This window comes from Geotrypetes seraphini, chromosome 12, assembly GCF_902459505.1.
Source record: "Geotrypetes seraphini chromosome 12, aGeoSer1.1, whole genome shotgun sequence".
Lineage (NCBI taxonomy): Eukaryota > Metazoa > Chordata > Amphibia > Gymnophiona > Dermophiidae > Geotrypetes > Geotrypetes seraphini.
Window position 1 is genome coordinate 93,235,943 of NC_047095.1, and position 16,514 is coordinate 93,252,456.

General features: G+C 44.7%; 1 protein-coding gene across 1 annotated transcript in view; it reads right to left on the reverse strand.

The window, feature by feature from the left end:
• Positions 1-4,573, reverse strand: part of COLGALT2 (collagen beta(1-O)galactosyltransferase 2) — a 161,138-nt gene extending 156,565 nt beyond the window's left edge. Inside the window, exon 1 of the mRNA XM_033917269.1 lies at positions 4,244-4,573. Coding sequence (XP_033773160.1) covers positions 4,244-4,467 — 224 coding nt within the window. The 5' untranslated portion in view covers positions 4,468-4,573. The remainder of the gene's footprint in view (positions 1-4,243) is intronic.
• Positions 4,574-16,514: the final 11,941 nt, after the last annotated feature.

Genomic DNA, 16,514 nt, shown 5'->3' on the forward strand with positions numbered 1-16,514 from the left:
CTTTCTGAGGGAACAATTTTGACACATTCATAAACTGGAATGAACCCTCTTCTAATACTCTATCAAATACCACAAAGAAAGACATTTTAACAACCTCTCTAGTGATATGAAAAAGTTTTTCACCTCTCCGGATTTCCCCTCTTTTGCATATATGTCACACAGAAGGGGTCCTTTTACTAAGCGACGATAGCACTAATGTGTGCTTATATCAGATTAAAATCCATTACCATGAGACGTGCTCAGGCGTCCTGAAGTAGTTTTTGGGCCTGATCGATTGAGTCGGGGAGTTTGCATGCATGTATGGTGACCAGTGCTGGACGCAGTACTCAAGGGGATGGCGCACCATGGCCCGGTACAGCGTGATCCCCTTCTTTATCATTCCTAACATTCTGTTTGCCCTTTTCGCTCCCAGAGTTTTCCACAAAAGTGCATCAATGTTCTCCCACAAATTTATATCCACTCCAAGGCAGACACAACTATAAGTGTCGACCTTTTGCATACACACGTATGTCACAGCTCTGCTCCAGTCCCACGCAAATACCAGCTCCCCAAAGAAATTTCCATGTAGGCTACTTTTTTTTTTTCTGAAGTTTCCTTAAGCACGTTTAAAGTTCCATTTAATAGACTGCAGTGAACATTAGGGTGTGCTTACCATGGGGTGAACTGAGATGTCCTGCGTTAAGTTGCGAATGGGCATGTACAAACCACTTACTAAACATTTTTTATTTTTCTCTGAGGGAGCATGTCTGGGGCCAGAAAGTGGGCGTGACAGCACAAAGCAGTTAACTCAACCACATTACTACACGCTAACTGAATGAGAGTAACCAAGAAAGGGACTTGGGGGTAATGGTGGACATGACAATGAAGCCGACGGCACAGTGCGCAGCGGCCGCCAAGAGAGCGAATAGAATGCTAGGAATACTAGGAATACAACCAGAATGAAAGAAGTTATCCTGCCGTTGTATCGGGCGATGGTGCGTCCGCAGCTGGAGTACTACATCCAATATTGGTCGCCGTACCTTAAGAAGGATATGGCGTTACTCGAGAGGGTTCAGAGGAGAGCGACACGTCTGATAAAAGGGATGGAAAACATTTCATACGCTGAGAGATTGGAGAAACTGGGTCTCTTTTCCCTGGAGAAGAGGAGACTTAGAGGGGATATGATAGAGACTTACAAGATCATGAAGAGCATAGAGAGAGTAGAGAAGGACAGATTTTTCAAACTTTCAAAAAATAAAAGAACAAGAGGGCATTCAGAAAAATTGAAAGGGGACAGATTCAAAACAAATGCTAGGAAGTTCTTCTTTACCCAACGTGTGGTGGACACCTGGAATGCGCTTCCAGAGGACATAATAGGGCAGAGTACGGTACTGGGGTTTAAGAAAGGATTGGACAATTTCCTGCTGGAAAAGGGGATAAAAGGGTATAGATAGAGGATTACTGCACAGGTCCTGGACCTGTTGGGCAGCCGTGTGAGCGGGCTGCTGGGCACGATGGACCTCAGGTCTGACCTAGCAGAGGCATTGCTTATGTTATGTTATGTTAACTGATTCGCCTGAGATTAGCACATGAGCCTTACCACCTGCAAAATGTCAACAATAGTTTGAATGTACGAGGGTGAAATAAAAAATTAAAGACGATTGTTAAATTACGCGATAACCAGAACAGAGCTAGCGAAATGCAACATAGGTACTCATACATTGCCTGTTGGATAGTTCGTCCATGCACAATGTAGCGCTCGACCATTAGTCATGTGGCAGCCTCAAGGTCAGAAACAAGATTGCACCATCGAAGAACATGCGATAGTGTGCTTTCTTTGGGCAGAGGAAGTGAAACTTGTGGAAATTTACCAGGTTTGTGAGTGGGTAAAAAGATTTAAAGTGTGAAGAACAGGTGTAAACTGACGATTGTCATTCTGGTCACCCATCAACATCGCACACACAAGAGCCCATTGACAGAGCGGATGCCTTGATTAAGAAGACCGACAGATAACGGTATCTCAGTTGGCTGCAAATGTGAATAACTCATAAGAAATTGCATTTACAGACTATGAAATCTAGTACTTTCCTATGTGCGGGACCTGAGTGGAACAGGCTGCCAGAATACATCAAGCAACAAAAAAGATATGTGAAAGCTTCATCTGTTTTGTAAGATGAAGTATGTTGGTTGATGCCTTTTATATGAATTAGCAATTTTAAAAATATTATTTTTTTTTTTTTTAAACATCTGTCCTCAATTAATGTGGACTAGAAAATGGCATTGCAATGTATTTCATGGCTGCTTTTTGATTGCTATTTATCCTTATTACAAGTTTAAACATTCTGTATAAAAAGAATGCTCCTCCTCCCTCTTCAGGAGCACAGACTGCATAAAAGAATGCATGCTCCAGTCAGGATGTGTATTTGTACCAGTTTTATAAGTGGAAAATACTTGATAAAATTACCCTTTGTAAAAGTTACTTTTGTTTTACCTTCTTGTTAAAAATGGAGAAAATGCAGCAGACCTTTGCAGTACACAAGTAGTTAAATACCTGCTGTGAGGCTCACTGCCACCTCTTCCATTTCCTTGGCTCTCAGCTGAGTTCTACTGTATCATTTAGCTCTCTGTGATCTGATACTTCAGTGGACTTGAAAGAGAACTTGAAAGCCCCGCAGCAAGGCAGAACAAATCATAAGGACCATTAAAAAAAAAAACTACAGTACTTCTTGCCATCTACATGTCGTACTGTTTTCTTGTTGTTGTTGTTTTACATCTTTATTGGTTTTTAAATTTTGATAGTGCAATACAAATGATAAGTCATACAAACTACATGAAATCACACTATTAACTATACAATTGATAGACTAAACAATCATTTCTTCCCCTTAATTAATAAAGCAATAATACATATGATATGATTTCACTATTGTAATGAAATAATTTATCTCCTTAAAATACATTTATTTCCCCCACCCTGGATGTGCAAGGACTCTAATGAAAAAAGAAAGAAGCATAACCCTAATTATAATGCAATAAAATTAGTCAATGGACTCCATACATCATTAAAGGACTTATTATTCCCCCAACGTTCCGCCATCATCCTTTCATACTAATATGTAGTACACACAGTTACCCACCAAAAAGTAAAATTAATCCTATCATGTTTTTTCCAATTATGAGTAATCAGTTGAACCCCTATTCCTGTCAATATCATGAAAAGGCGACTTTTATATTTATCTAAAGTAGGTTTACCACAACAACAAAAAATCCAACAGAGTCTGCAGTATAATGAGCACAAACAGAAAACAAAAGAAAAACTGCAGATCAAAATGTACAAGATGCAGGCTATCTTTATTGTACCAAATATTAATGCGGTTGGTAATATCATCTTATTACAAACCAAGGGACCCAACACGGTCTGTGTTTCGGAGAACACCTTCTTCAGGGGTCCATGGTTGATAAGGTATAAGTGCACTGCTGGCTTGCGATCTGATTCATTCAGGCACTTGCTTTATACCTTTATTATTGCAGTTTATCTTATACCTTATCAACCATGGACCCCTGAAGAAGGTGTTCTCTGAAACACAGACCGTGTTGGGTCCCTTGGTTTGTAATAAGATGATATTAGCAACTGCATTAATATTTGGTACAATAAACATAGCCTGCATCTTGTACAGTTTTTCTTTTGCTTTCTAAAGTAGGTTTAACATGAAGTAGTGTATCACATATTGTTCCGCCGTTTTAAAGTATAAATTTACATTTCTTCTGGCATTTTTCTTAAGCACCTAACATAAGACAGGCAGATACTGAGCTTCCTCTTCACCTATTCACTTTTAGTACCCTGTTTACAGTGACTTTGCATTGCTGGAGTGATGGCACACTCCAGCTTTCAGCCAAGGGATAGTTGCCAATTTCCATAACACATTTCAGTACCTGTACACGCTTTGTAGCTTAACTTTTGCAAGATTTAAGAAGCTGGTTTCAGAGTCCTTCCCCTGGCTGCACAGCAGTGGGATTTTGTGCAGAACATTTATGAGAGCCCCGAGCCAGGCTGCAGGAGAAAGCGTTATCCCCGAGCAGCGGTGCAATGTACGTTTATAAAGCTTTCAATCGATACGACCCCTGTGTCATCTAGAGTTATATGATTCATCTTTGCAAGTTGCATGTGCCTGATGAATGTACTAGGACTACAAGGCAGAGATCAGGGGAAACCGACCCCCTTCCTCCGGCCACCTGCACTCCCCCCCCCCCCTCTCGGGCTTACCAGATCGCCAACCGGCTCTTGGGGTAGTGCAGCTGATCGAGGCAGTGCAGAAAGTAGGGCAGCGTGTGGGCAGCGTTGCGGGCGAGGAGGGCGAGGAGGACGGTGGGTTTCTGAAAGGGAGGCTCCGGCGCCGCCGTCTGCCCGGCCGGGTCGCTGGTGGCGGCGGCGGCGGCAGCAGCGAGAAGAGTCCCGGTGTAGACGCAGAGCGCGGGCAGCACAGCCATGGCTCGGCCGGGCAGAGAATGTGGAGAGGGGCTGGGATGGCGGCGAAGGGCGGGGCGAGGGCGCAGACCCGCCCCCCAAGGCGAAGAGAGGCGGAGTCCGGCTCCCACCTGCTACCCGGAGCCCACCGAGGAAGGGGGAGGAGCTGGATTGTGAAGGAAAGGGAAGAACTGGTGCAAGGGTGAAGGGTTTTGAGCACCCCCAATGGTGTCCCGTGGGGTCATTTCCATAGGTTAGAACAGTGGTTCCCAACCAGCCAGTCAGGTTTTCAGGATAACCTTAATGAATATGCATGGAGCAGATATGCATGCCTGTCACCTCCATGTCAATCTCTCTCATGCATATTCATAAGAACATAAGAAATGTCTCCACAGAGGTCCATCGTGCCCAGCAGTCCGCCCACACGGTGGCCCAACAGGTCTAGGACCTGTGCAGTAGCCCTCTATCTATACCCCTCTATCCCTTTTTCAAGTAGGAAATTGTCCAATCCTTTCTTGAACCCCTGCACCGTACTCTGCCCTATTACGCCCTCTGGAAGCGCATTCCAGATGTCCACAACACGCTGGGTAAAGAAAAACTTCCTAGCATTCATTTTGAATCTGTCCCCTTTCAGCTTTTCCGAATGCCCTCTTGTTCTTTTATGTTCTGAAAGTTTGAAGAATCTGTCCCTCTCTACTCTCTCTATGCCCTTCATGATCTTGTAGGTTTCTATCATGTCCCCTCTAAGTCTCCGCTTTTCCAGGGAGAAGAGCCCCAGTCTCTCCAATCTTTCAGTGTATGAAAGGTTTTCCATGCCTTTAATCATTCATGTCGCTCTCCTCTGAACCCTCTCAAGTATTGCCATATCCTTCTTAAGATACGGTGACCAGTACTGGACACAGTACTCCAAGTGCGGGCGCACCATTGCCCGATACAACAGAAGGATGACTTCTTTCGTTCTGGTTGTAATACCCTTCTTGATAATACCCAACATTCTGTTTGCCTTCTTTGAGGCTGCTGCGCATTGTGCCGTTGACTTCATTGTTGTGTCCACCAGTACACCCAAGTCCCTTTCAAGGCTACTTCCCTCTAATACTAATCCCCCCATTTGGTAGCTGAACATCCGGACCAGGACAGGGTTGGGAACCACTGGGTTAGAATCCCCAATAATTTTGAAAAGTTGGCTCCTATGGTGCCGACGACCCTGCTGACCTCCTGTCCCACCAAAGGGCTGGCATTAAGGAAGGGCAAAGTACAAACACCCCAGAAATAAAGCCTACAGGTGGCTCTGGACGTCAGCATATTTAAGTCCAGCTCTGCCCCCTGACCTGACTTACTTCATTCTTTCTTTAGGGCAGGGATGTCAAAGTCCCTCCTCAAGGGCCGCAATCCAGTCAGATTTTCAGGATTTCCCTAATGAATATGCATGAGATCTATTAGCATACAATGAAAGCAGTGCATGCAAATAGATCTCATGCATATTTATTGGAGAAACCCTGGGCCCTCAAGGGACTTTGACACCCCTACTTTAGGGGTGAAGAACTTATGTGCACGACAGAAGAGCGGGTGTGATTGCATGTGGTGATCTTAAGGTGGCCAAACAGGTTGAAAAGATGTCGGCGAAAGCTGGAAGGATGCTAGGGTGCATAGGGAGGGGTATGGCCAGTAGGAAAAAGGAGGTATTGATGTTCCTGTATAAGACTGTGGTGAGACCTCATTTAGAATACTGTGTACAATTCTGGAGGCCACACCTTCAAAAACATAAAAAGGATGGAGTCAAAGGAAGGCTACTAAAATGGTGTATGGTCTTCGTCATAAGGCGTACAGGGACAAACTTAAAGATCTCACCTGTGTACTTTGGAGGAAAGGTGGGAAGGGAGATATAATAAGGACGTTTAAATACCTACATGGTGTAAATGTGCATGAGTCTAGTCTCTTTCATTTGAAAGGAAACTCTGGAATGAGAGGGCATAGGATGAAGTTAAGAGGTGATAGGCTCTGGAGTAATCTAAGGAAATACTTTTTACAGAAAGGGTGGTAGATGCCTGGAACAGTGTCCCGGTAGAGGTGGTGGAGACAGAGACTGTGTCTGATTTCAAGAAAGCCTGGATAGGCACATGGGATATTTTAGAGAGAGGAAGAGATGGTTACTGCAGATGGGCAGACTGGATGGCCATTTGGCCTTTATCTGTCATTGTGTTTCTATGTTTAAGACCAGCAGTTTAGGACACACAATGCATGATCGCAGGCTTTAGCATTTCCTGAAACAGATTTTGCAATGCACTGTCTCAGCAGCAGGAAGTGCTGGCCCTGCTATCCCATCCTTTGAACATGCTCTGGGTGCCTGACTTTAGGGAAGAGAAAGAATGGTAAAGAGCCACAACACCAATTCTCTCCTATGTTCCCTCTAAGCAGACCACGTGAGCAATCACTCATACATTTTCCATGGTGGTTATGACAGTAGCTCACAAAAATACTGACTGAGCAAAATTAAAGTATAAAAAAATGATTATTCTACTCTAAATTAATTACCATATATACAATTTTTTGTGCTATATATATATATAAAATCGGAGGTTTGTATGTGTGTATGTATGTGTGTGTGTGTGTATGTGCCGCGATCACGCAAAAACGGCTTGACCGATTTGAATGAAACTTGGTATGCAGATCCCTCACTACCTGGGGTGATATGTTCTGGGGGTCTCGCGGCCCACCTGCACACGTGGGCGGAGCTACAAACATAAAATCAGATTTCACCCATTCATGTCAATGGAAAAAATGTAAAAAGCTGCCATTCTCACAGTAATTCAAAAACGGCTTGACCGATTTGAACGAAACTTGGTATGCACTACCTGGGGTGATATGTTCTGGGGGTCTCGCGGCCCACAACTCTATGTTGCTTGCTCAGGGCTGGGTTCACCCAAGAATTTATATGTTCTTGCTCCAGGAGGTGAAATTAAAAATGTTGTTTATAATCACGTTTTGCGTTAGTTGTATTGTATTCATTTTGTCAAATATTTCACATTATAATTTGAATATTGTACTTTTTATTAAGCTGTAAAAAAATATTTTCATTCACCACTATAAAGTATCTTTATTTGAATCCATTTACAGTTTTATTGCTATAATTAAATACCCGTGCAACGCCGGGGCATCAGCTAGTACTGTATATAGAAATGCATTGATAATACTGGGATCAGAAATTGTTGGCATTTAGAACTTGTGGCTCACAGAATTTGTGTACCCCGACACTCCTTAGAGCAGGGGTGTCAAAGTCGGTCCTCGAGGGCCGCAATCCAGTTGGGTTTTCAGGATTTCCACAATAAATATGCATGAGATCTATTTACGTGCACTGCTTTCATTGTATGCTAATAGATCTCATGCATATTCATTGGGGAAATCCTGAAAACCCAACTGGATTGCGGCCCTCGAGGACCGACTTTGACACCTCTGCCTTAGAGGGAGCATTGCCCACCACCCCATTCAAACCTTCATGCAGGCTGTTTTGCTGCCCCTCAAATTCTGACATCCTAGGTGATTGCCAGGGTTCACCTAATGATAGGGGCCAGCACTACCTCATTTATATCTAAGGGACAGACTTGTGTGCCCTGTGCTACTATTCTAGAGGAATCTATGGGTATATAAACTTTATCCCTTGGAAGGTGCTACCTGGACTAGTTTTATTTCTTCCAAAAGAAAACCAACATTTAGTAGATTTTCTAGGATCAATTAAAAGTATTTTCTAATCCATAACAATTGCAGATAGAAAGGTCAATAAAATTATTACAAAAACTAATCAAGATAAGTTAGTTCAGTACAAAGATACTGTATTACCTTATATTGATTTTATTTATGACCCTTTATTGCTGCACCTCAAGGAGTGAAAAGCATGGAGGGGCATAATCGAAAAGGACGTCTAAGTCCGTTTACGTCCATCTCGCAAGTCGTCCAAAGTTAAAAAGAGCCTAAGACACATTTTCAAAAGAGACGTCCAACTTTTTTTTACTTTCGAAAATCATCTAATTATACGTCCTGCCGATCTGATCGTCCAAGCCGCTAAATCTTCCATCTTAATACCACATTTCTGTCCAAGTCCAAAACACCTAGAACAAGTCCTGTTGGACGTCGGAGGGGTCTGCAAAGTGATGGACTGAACACCCAGACATGGCACCTAAATAGTGGGGTACTTTACAGGGCACTGCTGTGAACTTCACAAAAAGGGTGCCATGGATTCTCCTCACTACAGCTCCCTTATAGGTGACGGTGAGCCCCCCCCCCCCCAAACCACCTCCAAAATCCCCTAGACCCACTTATCTACCACCCCAATAGCCCTTATGGCTGCAGGAGCCACTTATATGCCAGTCAAAAAGGGTTTTGGGGGTGTATAGGGCAGTGCACGTGTTTAAGTATCAATGCAGTGATTACAGGGGCTTATGGGCACGGGGCCTCTTCTCTATGGGTCCCTAACCCACCCCAAGATGACTTAAGATGCCTCTGGGCTGGACGACTAGGTTTTCCTATGCCAGGCGGCCAGGTGATGATGGTCTGGAGGCTGAAATTTAAAGTTGTGAATATAATTTTTATGGGGGTGGGGGGGGGTTGGTGATCACTGGGGTAGTGTGTGGGAGTCTGTGTTATGTGTTTGAGTGCTTATCTGGTGAGGTTAGATGGGTTTTTGTGACTTAGACCATGTTTTACATGGTCTAAGTCACAACGTCCAAGTTCCGTCTAGGCAGGGGGTCGGCAACCTGCGGCTCCAGAGCCGCATGCGGCTCTTTTCCACCTTTGCTGCGGCTCCGGTAGTGTGTCACGCAGGCATGCACCTTACAAGTCCAGCGTCGCGGCGGGAAATAGCCATGCTGAGCAGTGAGCTCAGCACATACACAGATGAAAGCCTTGCTTGCTGATTGGTCCGGCGGCCCCGCCCCGCCGTACCAATCAGCAAGCAAGGCTTTCATCTGTGTAGTGCTGAGCTCACTGCTCAGCATGGCTATTTCCCGCCGCGACGCTGGACTTGTAAGGTGCCTGAAAAAGAAATCATCCTGGCCGGGGTCGGTGTCATGCTCCGGAGATCTACAGCCTTCCTATCTCCCTCTCCCTTCTACCTGCTTCCGGCCACATCCCCTGCTTCGTGGCTCTCTTCGGCAACTCAGCAGCAGCGATCGACACAAGCTTCTGACGTCGGGGCCTACCCTCTGCGAGTCCCGCTTGTTTCAACTTCCTTTTTCCACAAAGGCGGGACTCGTAGAGGGAAGGCCTCGATGTCGGCAGCTTGTCTTGATCACTGCTGCTGACGAGTTGCTGAAGAGAGCCGCGGAGCAGGGGGGTGTTGCCAGGTGCAGGTAGAAGGGAGAGAGCCAGATGCAGGACTCGTGGGTGAGGGAGGAGAAGAGAGAGAGAAAGAGAGAGGGGAGGGAAACAAAAGGAAATATTTCATACTGGGCTGGGCCGGAGTGGAGGGAGGGTGGAAAGATTCTAGCTACAGGGTGCAGTAACAAAGGAAAAGGGGGGGAAAGCTGAAAATGGAGATAGTGACACAAAGAAGAGAAAGGGTAAGCAGGACCTACTGAATAAGGATAGAGATACAGAGGGGACATGAAGAGGAGGTGAAATAGAGACATAGAAGTAATGCTGAAAAAGTGGGGGGGGGGGTAGATAAAGACATTGAAAGGGCAAATGGTGAACATGGCGTAAAGATAAGGACAGAGACAAATGAAGATTCTGAAAAGTGGTGAGATAGGGATATAGGTGAGATGGACACAAAGAAGGGTGATGCTGGAAAATAGGTGGAATGGTAATTCTGACAGACACAGAAGGGAAATGCTGGATCAAGGAGAGATGGGGCTCAGGCTGGATGGAATGAGGAGAAATGCCTTGTTGGCACGGAACTTCCTCTCCTACGTCAGAATTGACGTCAGGGAGCGGAATGCTGGTCAGCGCAACACTTCTGCAGGGAAAGCTTGGGACGGCGGTGGCTTGGGGGCTGTTCCCCGATTGCGGTGGCAGCAAACCGAGTGGCTTGGGGGAGGGCACGGAGACAGAAAGAAGGGGGAACAGGGAGACAGAAAGAAAAAGTTGGGGGAGAGAATGAGGTCTGGAGGAGAGGAAACATACAGGAGGCTGAAAGAAAGGAAGAAAGATTGGATGCACAGTCAGAAGAAGAAAGTGCAACCAGAGACTCATGAAATCACCAAATAGCAAAGGTAGGAAAAATGATTTTATTTTCAATTTAGTGATCCTGTATATAGCATTAAGATAAAAAACAATATATGCAGTGTTAGATTTGTTTTATAATGGTTTTGCGGCTCCAAGTTTTTTTTTCTTTTCGAAAACGGGTCCAAGTGGCTCTTTATGTCTTAAAGGTTGCAGACCCCTGGTCTAGGCTCTGTTGTTAAACCTTTGGTTATACATGCTGTACGACTAAGTCTAAGCTGGCCCACGTCCCGCCCAACTCCCGCCCTCGACACGCCTTCTGAAATGCCCCGTTTAGCTTTGGACGTTGAGCGGCACTATGAAGGCCTAGGTCGTTTAGAAATATGTCCAAAACCCGGTTTTATTATCAGTACTTGGATGTTTTTGAGAAATGTTCGTCCATGTGCCGACTTAGGCCGTTTTTTGGACATTTTTCTCTTTCGATTATGAGCCCCATACTTCTTAAATCTAAGTCATGTCTGTGCTGTTTTGATTCAGTCTTTTTTTTTTTTTCAAGGAACAGAGGCTGTCTATTAGGTGTCTCTGTCCAGAGCCGACTACCTTTTGGGTATGTACTATACAAATCACCTTGAATACTGTGTGCAGTTCTGGTTTCCGTATCTCAAATAAGATATAGCAGAATTACAAAAGGTACAGAGAAGGACAACAAAAATGATAAAAGGGATGGAACAACTTCCCTATAAGGAAAGGCTAAAGCGGCTAGGACTCTTCAGCTTGAAGAAAATACAGCTCAGGGGTGATATGATAGAGGTCTATTAAAAACTGAGTAAAGTGGAAAGGGTAAATGTGAATCGCTCGTTCACTCTTTCCAAAAATACTAGGGGGCATGCGATGAAGCTACTAAGTAGTAGATTTAAAACAAACCAGAGAAAATATTTCTTCACACAGCATGTAATTAAATGCTGGATATTGTTGCCAGAGAATGTGGTGAAATTAGTTAGCTTAGCAGGATTTAAAAAAAGGTTTGGATAATTTCCTTGGGGAAATCCACTGCTTATTCCTAGGATAAGCAGCATACAATCTGTTTTACTACTTGGGATCTTGCTAGATACTTGGGACCTGGATTAGCCACTGTTGGCAACAGGATACTGGTGCTTGAAGGACCTTCGGTCTGTCCCAGAATGGCAATTCTTATGTTCTTAATAACATTTAATTCTTAGCCATCAATTCCTAGGAAACTGTTTTCAGTCATATATTATTTTTTTTTTGGGGGGGGAAGGGGTTCCAAATTTGGGGACATATTTAATAACTAAGGAAAGCAATTTTCTTTGTTAGCAGAGTTCTGAAACAGCACATCTTTTGCCCTTAGGCTTTCATTTCCTTTGACTTCTGGAAGAATAAAGATGTCTATGGGAAATAAATTATGCAAGCAAACTCCTCTCAGAATTCATGGTAGCACTTTTGCCCCTAAGGGTTAGGAAGATTTAAGGATCAGGAAAAAAATATCTTTTTACAGAAGAATTTGCTTCTGCATTCTTCTGTGGGAAATGTTCAAGAAATTGAAGACAATTAGAAATCTGAGCAGAAGAAATGCTATTTCAAAACTGTGCACGCAAACTGACTTACAGACCTCAGGCAACTTTTTCATTTGGTTATAATAAAATCTTACTCCTGGCTCTCTAGTAGGCACACAGAGTGAAAAGCAGGGGTACATAGGTAGTGCCACAGTGATGTCCTTTCAGTGATGAAGAAATAGTAAAAAGGGTAGAACAGTTAACAATGTAAGGGTCCTGTTTTACCTAAGATCTCTCCCACAGATGAGAGGGTGAGAGGATTTTATAACAGGTGCCTAGAAGGTGACCTCACATAAGCACCCATGTTGCACCTGTTCAATAAAAGCAACAAATGCATATATTTTTGTCAAGTTCACAACAGTGTCCTGTAAGATGCCCCACTGCTCTGTTGCTATGTCTGGGTGGCCAGTCCATCACAATGCTGGCCCCTCCCACATCCAAATAGTCATGTTCTGGACATTTGGGACTTAGATGCGTTTTTGGTCAAAAATGTGGTATAAAGATAGACAATTCTTGGGGGAAAATATATTTTGGACGTATAAAGCGGCATAATAAAAAACAAGTCTATGTCTGTTTTGGGCTTAAGGCGCTAGTCATCTAAAGTCAGCAGCGTCCAAAGTCCATTCTTGAAAGATACGTCCAAAATATTTTTTTTTGAAAATCATCTACTTCTACGTCCAGCCATTTAAATCATCTATCTTAATACCCCATTCTCATCCAAGAAATCGTCCAAGTCCAAAACAGCTAGAAAAAGACCTTTTGGACGTGAGAGGGGTCAGCAAAGTGATGGACTAGACACCCCAGGTATGGCAACAGAGTAGTGGGGCACCTGACAGGGCACTGCTGTGAACTTCACAAAAAGGGTGCACAAACATCTCACTACAACTCCCTTATAGGTCATGGTGAGACCACCAAAACACCCCCAAAACCTACTGTACCCACCTGTCTACCACCCCAATAGCCCTTATGGCTGCATGTGGCACCTATATGGCAGTACAGTAGGGTTGGTTTTTACCATGAATGAAGTGGTTAGAGTGGCTTTTGGGTCTAGGTCCTCCTCTCTATGGTTCACTACCCCAACCCCCGACTACTTAAGCCACCTCTGTGCAGCTCTACTAGGCTTTCATATGCCAGGTGCTGATGTACTTTTTTATTCCAATATTTACCAGCGGGTGGAGGGGGGTCAGTGATCACTAGAGGTGTATGTGGGGATCTGTACTTTGTCCCTGCAGTGGTTATCTGATCACTTTGGCCTTGTGGGCACTTATACATGTTTTTAGATTGCCTAAGTCACAACGCAGAAGTTCCGTCTAGGCAGTCTCGTTAAACTTTCGATTTTGCTGCAGGACAACTAAGTCTAGGTCATCCCACATCCTGCCTACCTCCCACCCTAACTACTCCTTCAAAAACATCCCTTTTCACTCTGGCCGCACAGCGGTGTGAAAAGGCCTAAAACCTAAAGCCAGTCAAAACTAGGAAGAAACATCACATTACAATATAAATAATTAAAACATTAATAACTAGCATCACTCCAAAACTATGCATATTATTACATCCAGGGCTGTGAAGTTGGTAGATAAATCAGCACTTGCACGACCTGTTTTCTTGATCGTCTAAGTACCAATTTAGGCAGATTTTTAGCCTATTTCTGTTTTGATTATGAACCTCATAGTGATTTGCATTTCAAGAATGGGCATTTTCCCACTGCCGCCTTTGGGCATTTAGCGCCATACACCCGAATTGGACTTAGACATATGTTTTGATTATGCCCCTCCACAGTTCTAGAACAGTGTTCTTCAACCTTTTTACACCTATGGACTGGCAGAAATAAAATAATTATTTTGAGTACCTGCAAACTACTAAGACTGAAATTTAAAAAAACCCATCTCTGCCCCATCCCCGCAACTCGGTCCCCGTGAACTTGGTCCCCCTTTCTATCCTGTGTACAGGGAGTGAGGAAAGAGAGAGATCCATGGTGCATCTCTCCCACTCCCTCTACTGCCATATCCAACATTTTTCCCTCTCTCATCCCCCAGATCATTGGCAACATTTTTCACTATTGCCCAACAGCCCCTTGCCCAACATTCTCCTTCTATCATCTCTCTCCAGCACCATGCCACACCTCTCCCTCCATCACTATGTCCAACATTTATTCCCCTTGCATTTCTTTCAATCTATCCCTCTGTTCCCTCTCCCCTACCATATCCAACATTTCTCCCTCTCTTCCCCATGTATCTCTACCTCACTACTCTCTCTCTCTATGCCCAACAATTTTCCTGTTTCTTCCTTTCCCCATTTGCATCATCTTTCCATCTTACTTACACACTCATCCCCAACAATTTGCTTGGCTATTTTGCATGGGGTTTTACTAAGTTGCATGAGTAGATCAGATAGGATCATAAATTAGGCAGTGGGCCGTTTAGTGAATCGGGTTGGGGAACGATCACAAAACCAGTAAAACTGGTTTTGCAATCGTCATTACAGGATCAGAAGGTTTAGTGAATCTAGTGATTCAATCACCGTTGGCCGATTCCTGGCCAATTTTAAAACAGCGATTGATTCACAGTCTTTTTTGCATGCAAATGATTTGCATGGAGGTGCAAATCATTTGCATGCAAACTCCCAACTCGTCGGGGCAGAGCCCTGATAGTATTGGCAGGAGAAGCAGCCTCCTGTCACTGCTGTAAGGACTTCTGGTGGCTTTTTTTTCTTAAAAATCGGGCAGATATTTTGCATGTATTACACTGGTGAATTCAGTCTGCCACATTACTGATGACATCATCAGTAACACAGCAGACTGAATTCACGAGCGGACAAGGCCGAAGCAGCCTGTTTAGCGTGCTGTCAGCCCGACGCTGCTTAGGGAGGAAGGCTCGCGGCGGGTTTCCGATGGGAGGGGGGAAGGATGGGGATTCGGCTGCGTGGCAGATGGGGTGCTGGGGGGGGGCGGTGCTCGCTCAAGGGTTCTGCTGCACAAGGGATGGGAGGGAGGGAAGTTAGGGAAGCTGGGTAAGGGTCCTGCTGCACAAGGGATGGGAGGGAGGGTAGGTTAGAAGCTGGGCAAGGGTCCTGCTGCACAAGGGATGGGAGGGAGGGTAGGATAGAAGCTGGGCAAGAGATGGGAGGGAGGGAGGGAGGGAATCTGGGCAAGGGTCCTGCTGCACAAGGGATGGGAAGGAGATTAGGATAGAAGCTGCACATTTGGGGGAGAGAAAGGAAAGAGGAAGAATTGGGTTGAAGGAGAGGAAGGGAGAGATGATCATATACATACCCCGAAAATAAGACCTAGTGCCTTTTTGGGCCTAAAATTAATATATGACACTATCTTATTTGAGGGAAACACAGTAAGTGTTCACCACTTTGGAATATTTTAATAAATGAAATGTGCATAAACTCTATTACAACTGAATTTATATTTTACTACAAACCAACTGGCCCAGTGCAGATTACAATAGAAAAAGCCAGTCAAAACTAGGAAGAAACATCACAATACAATATAAATAATTAAAACATTAATAACTAGCATCACTCCAAAACTATGCATATTATTACATCCAGGGCTGTGAAGTTGGTAGATAAATCCTTCGACTCCAACTCCGACTCCTCAGTTTCTGGTACCCATGACTCCGACTCCAGGTACCCAAAATTCTCTCCGACTCCTCGACTCAGACTACACAGCCCTGATTACATCAATTCTGACGTCAGAGAGGACATTCTGGGTCAGCCAATCGCTGCCTGGCTGGCCCAGAACGTCCTCTCCGACGTCAAAATTGATGTCGGAAAGAAGACTTCGTGTCGACTTTAGCAGTAGTAGCAGCAGGGCGGTAAGATAGCAGCGGACCGGGGAAAGGAAGGAGGGAGGCTTTTTTTTTTTTGCGTGGCAGGGAGGGAAGGAGGTAGGCAGCCAAGCAGGCTGGCTTTGGCCAGGGAGGTAGACAGGCAGGCAGGCTGGCTTCGGGGGTGGGACAAAATCTGGAAGGCAGTGAGAGAGCCATAGGAAGGAGGCACTGGGGGCACTAAAGACATGGGAAGGATGCACTGGAGGCACTAAAGACAGGAAGGGGCACTAAGGACATAGGAAGGAGGCACTGGGGGCATTAAAGACATGGGAAGGAGGCACTGGGGGCACTAAAGACAGGAAGGGGCACTAAGGACATGGGAAGGAGGCACTGGGGGCACTAAAGACATAGGAAGGGGTACCAAGGATTTGGGAAGGAGGCACTGGGGGCACTAAAGACAGGAAGGGGCACTAAGGACATGGGAAGGAGGCACTGGGGGCACTAAAGACAGGAAGGGGCACTAAGGACATGGGAAGGAGGCACTGGGGGCATTAAAGACATGGG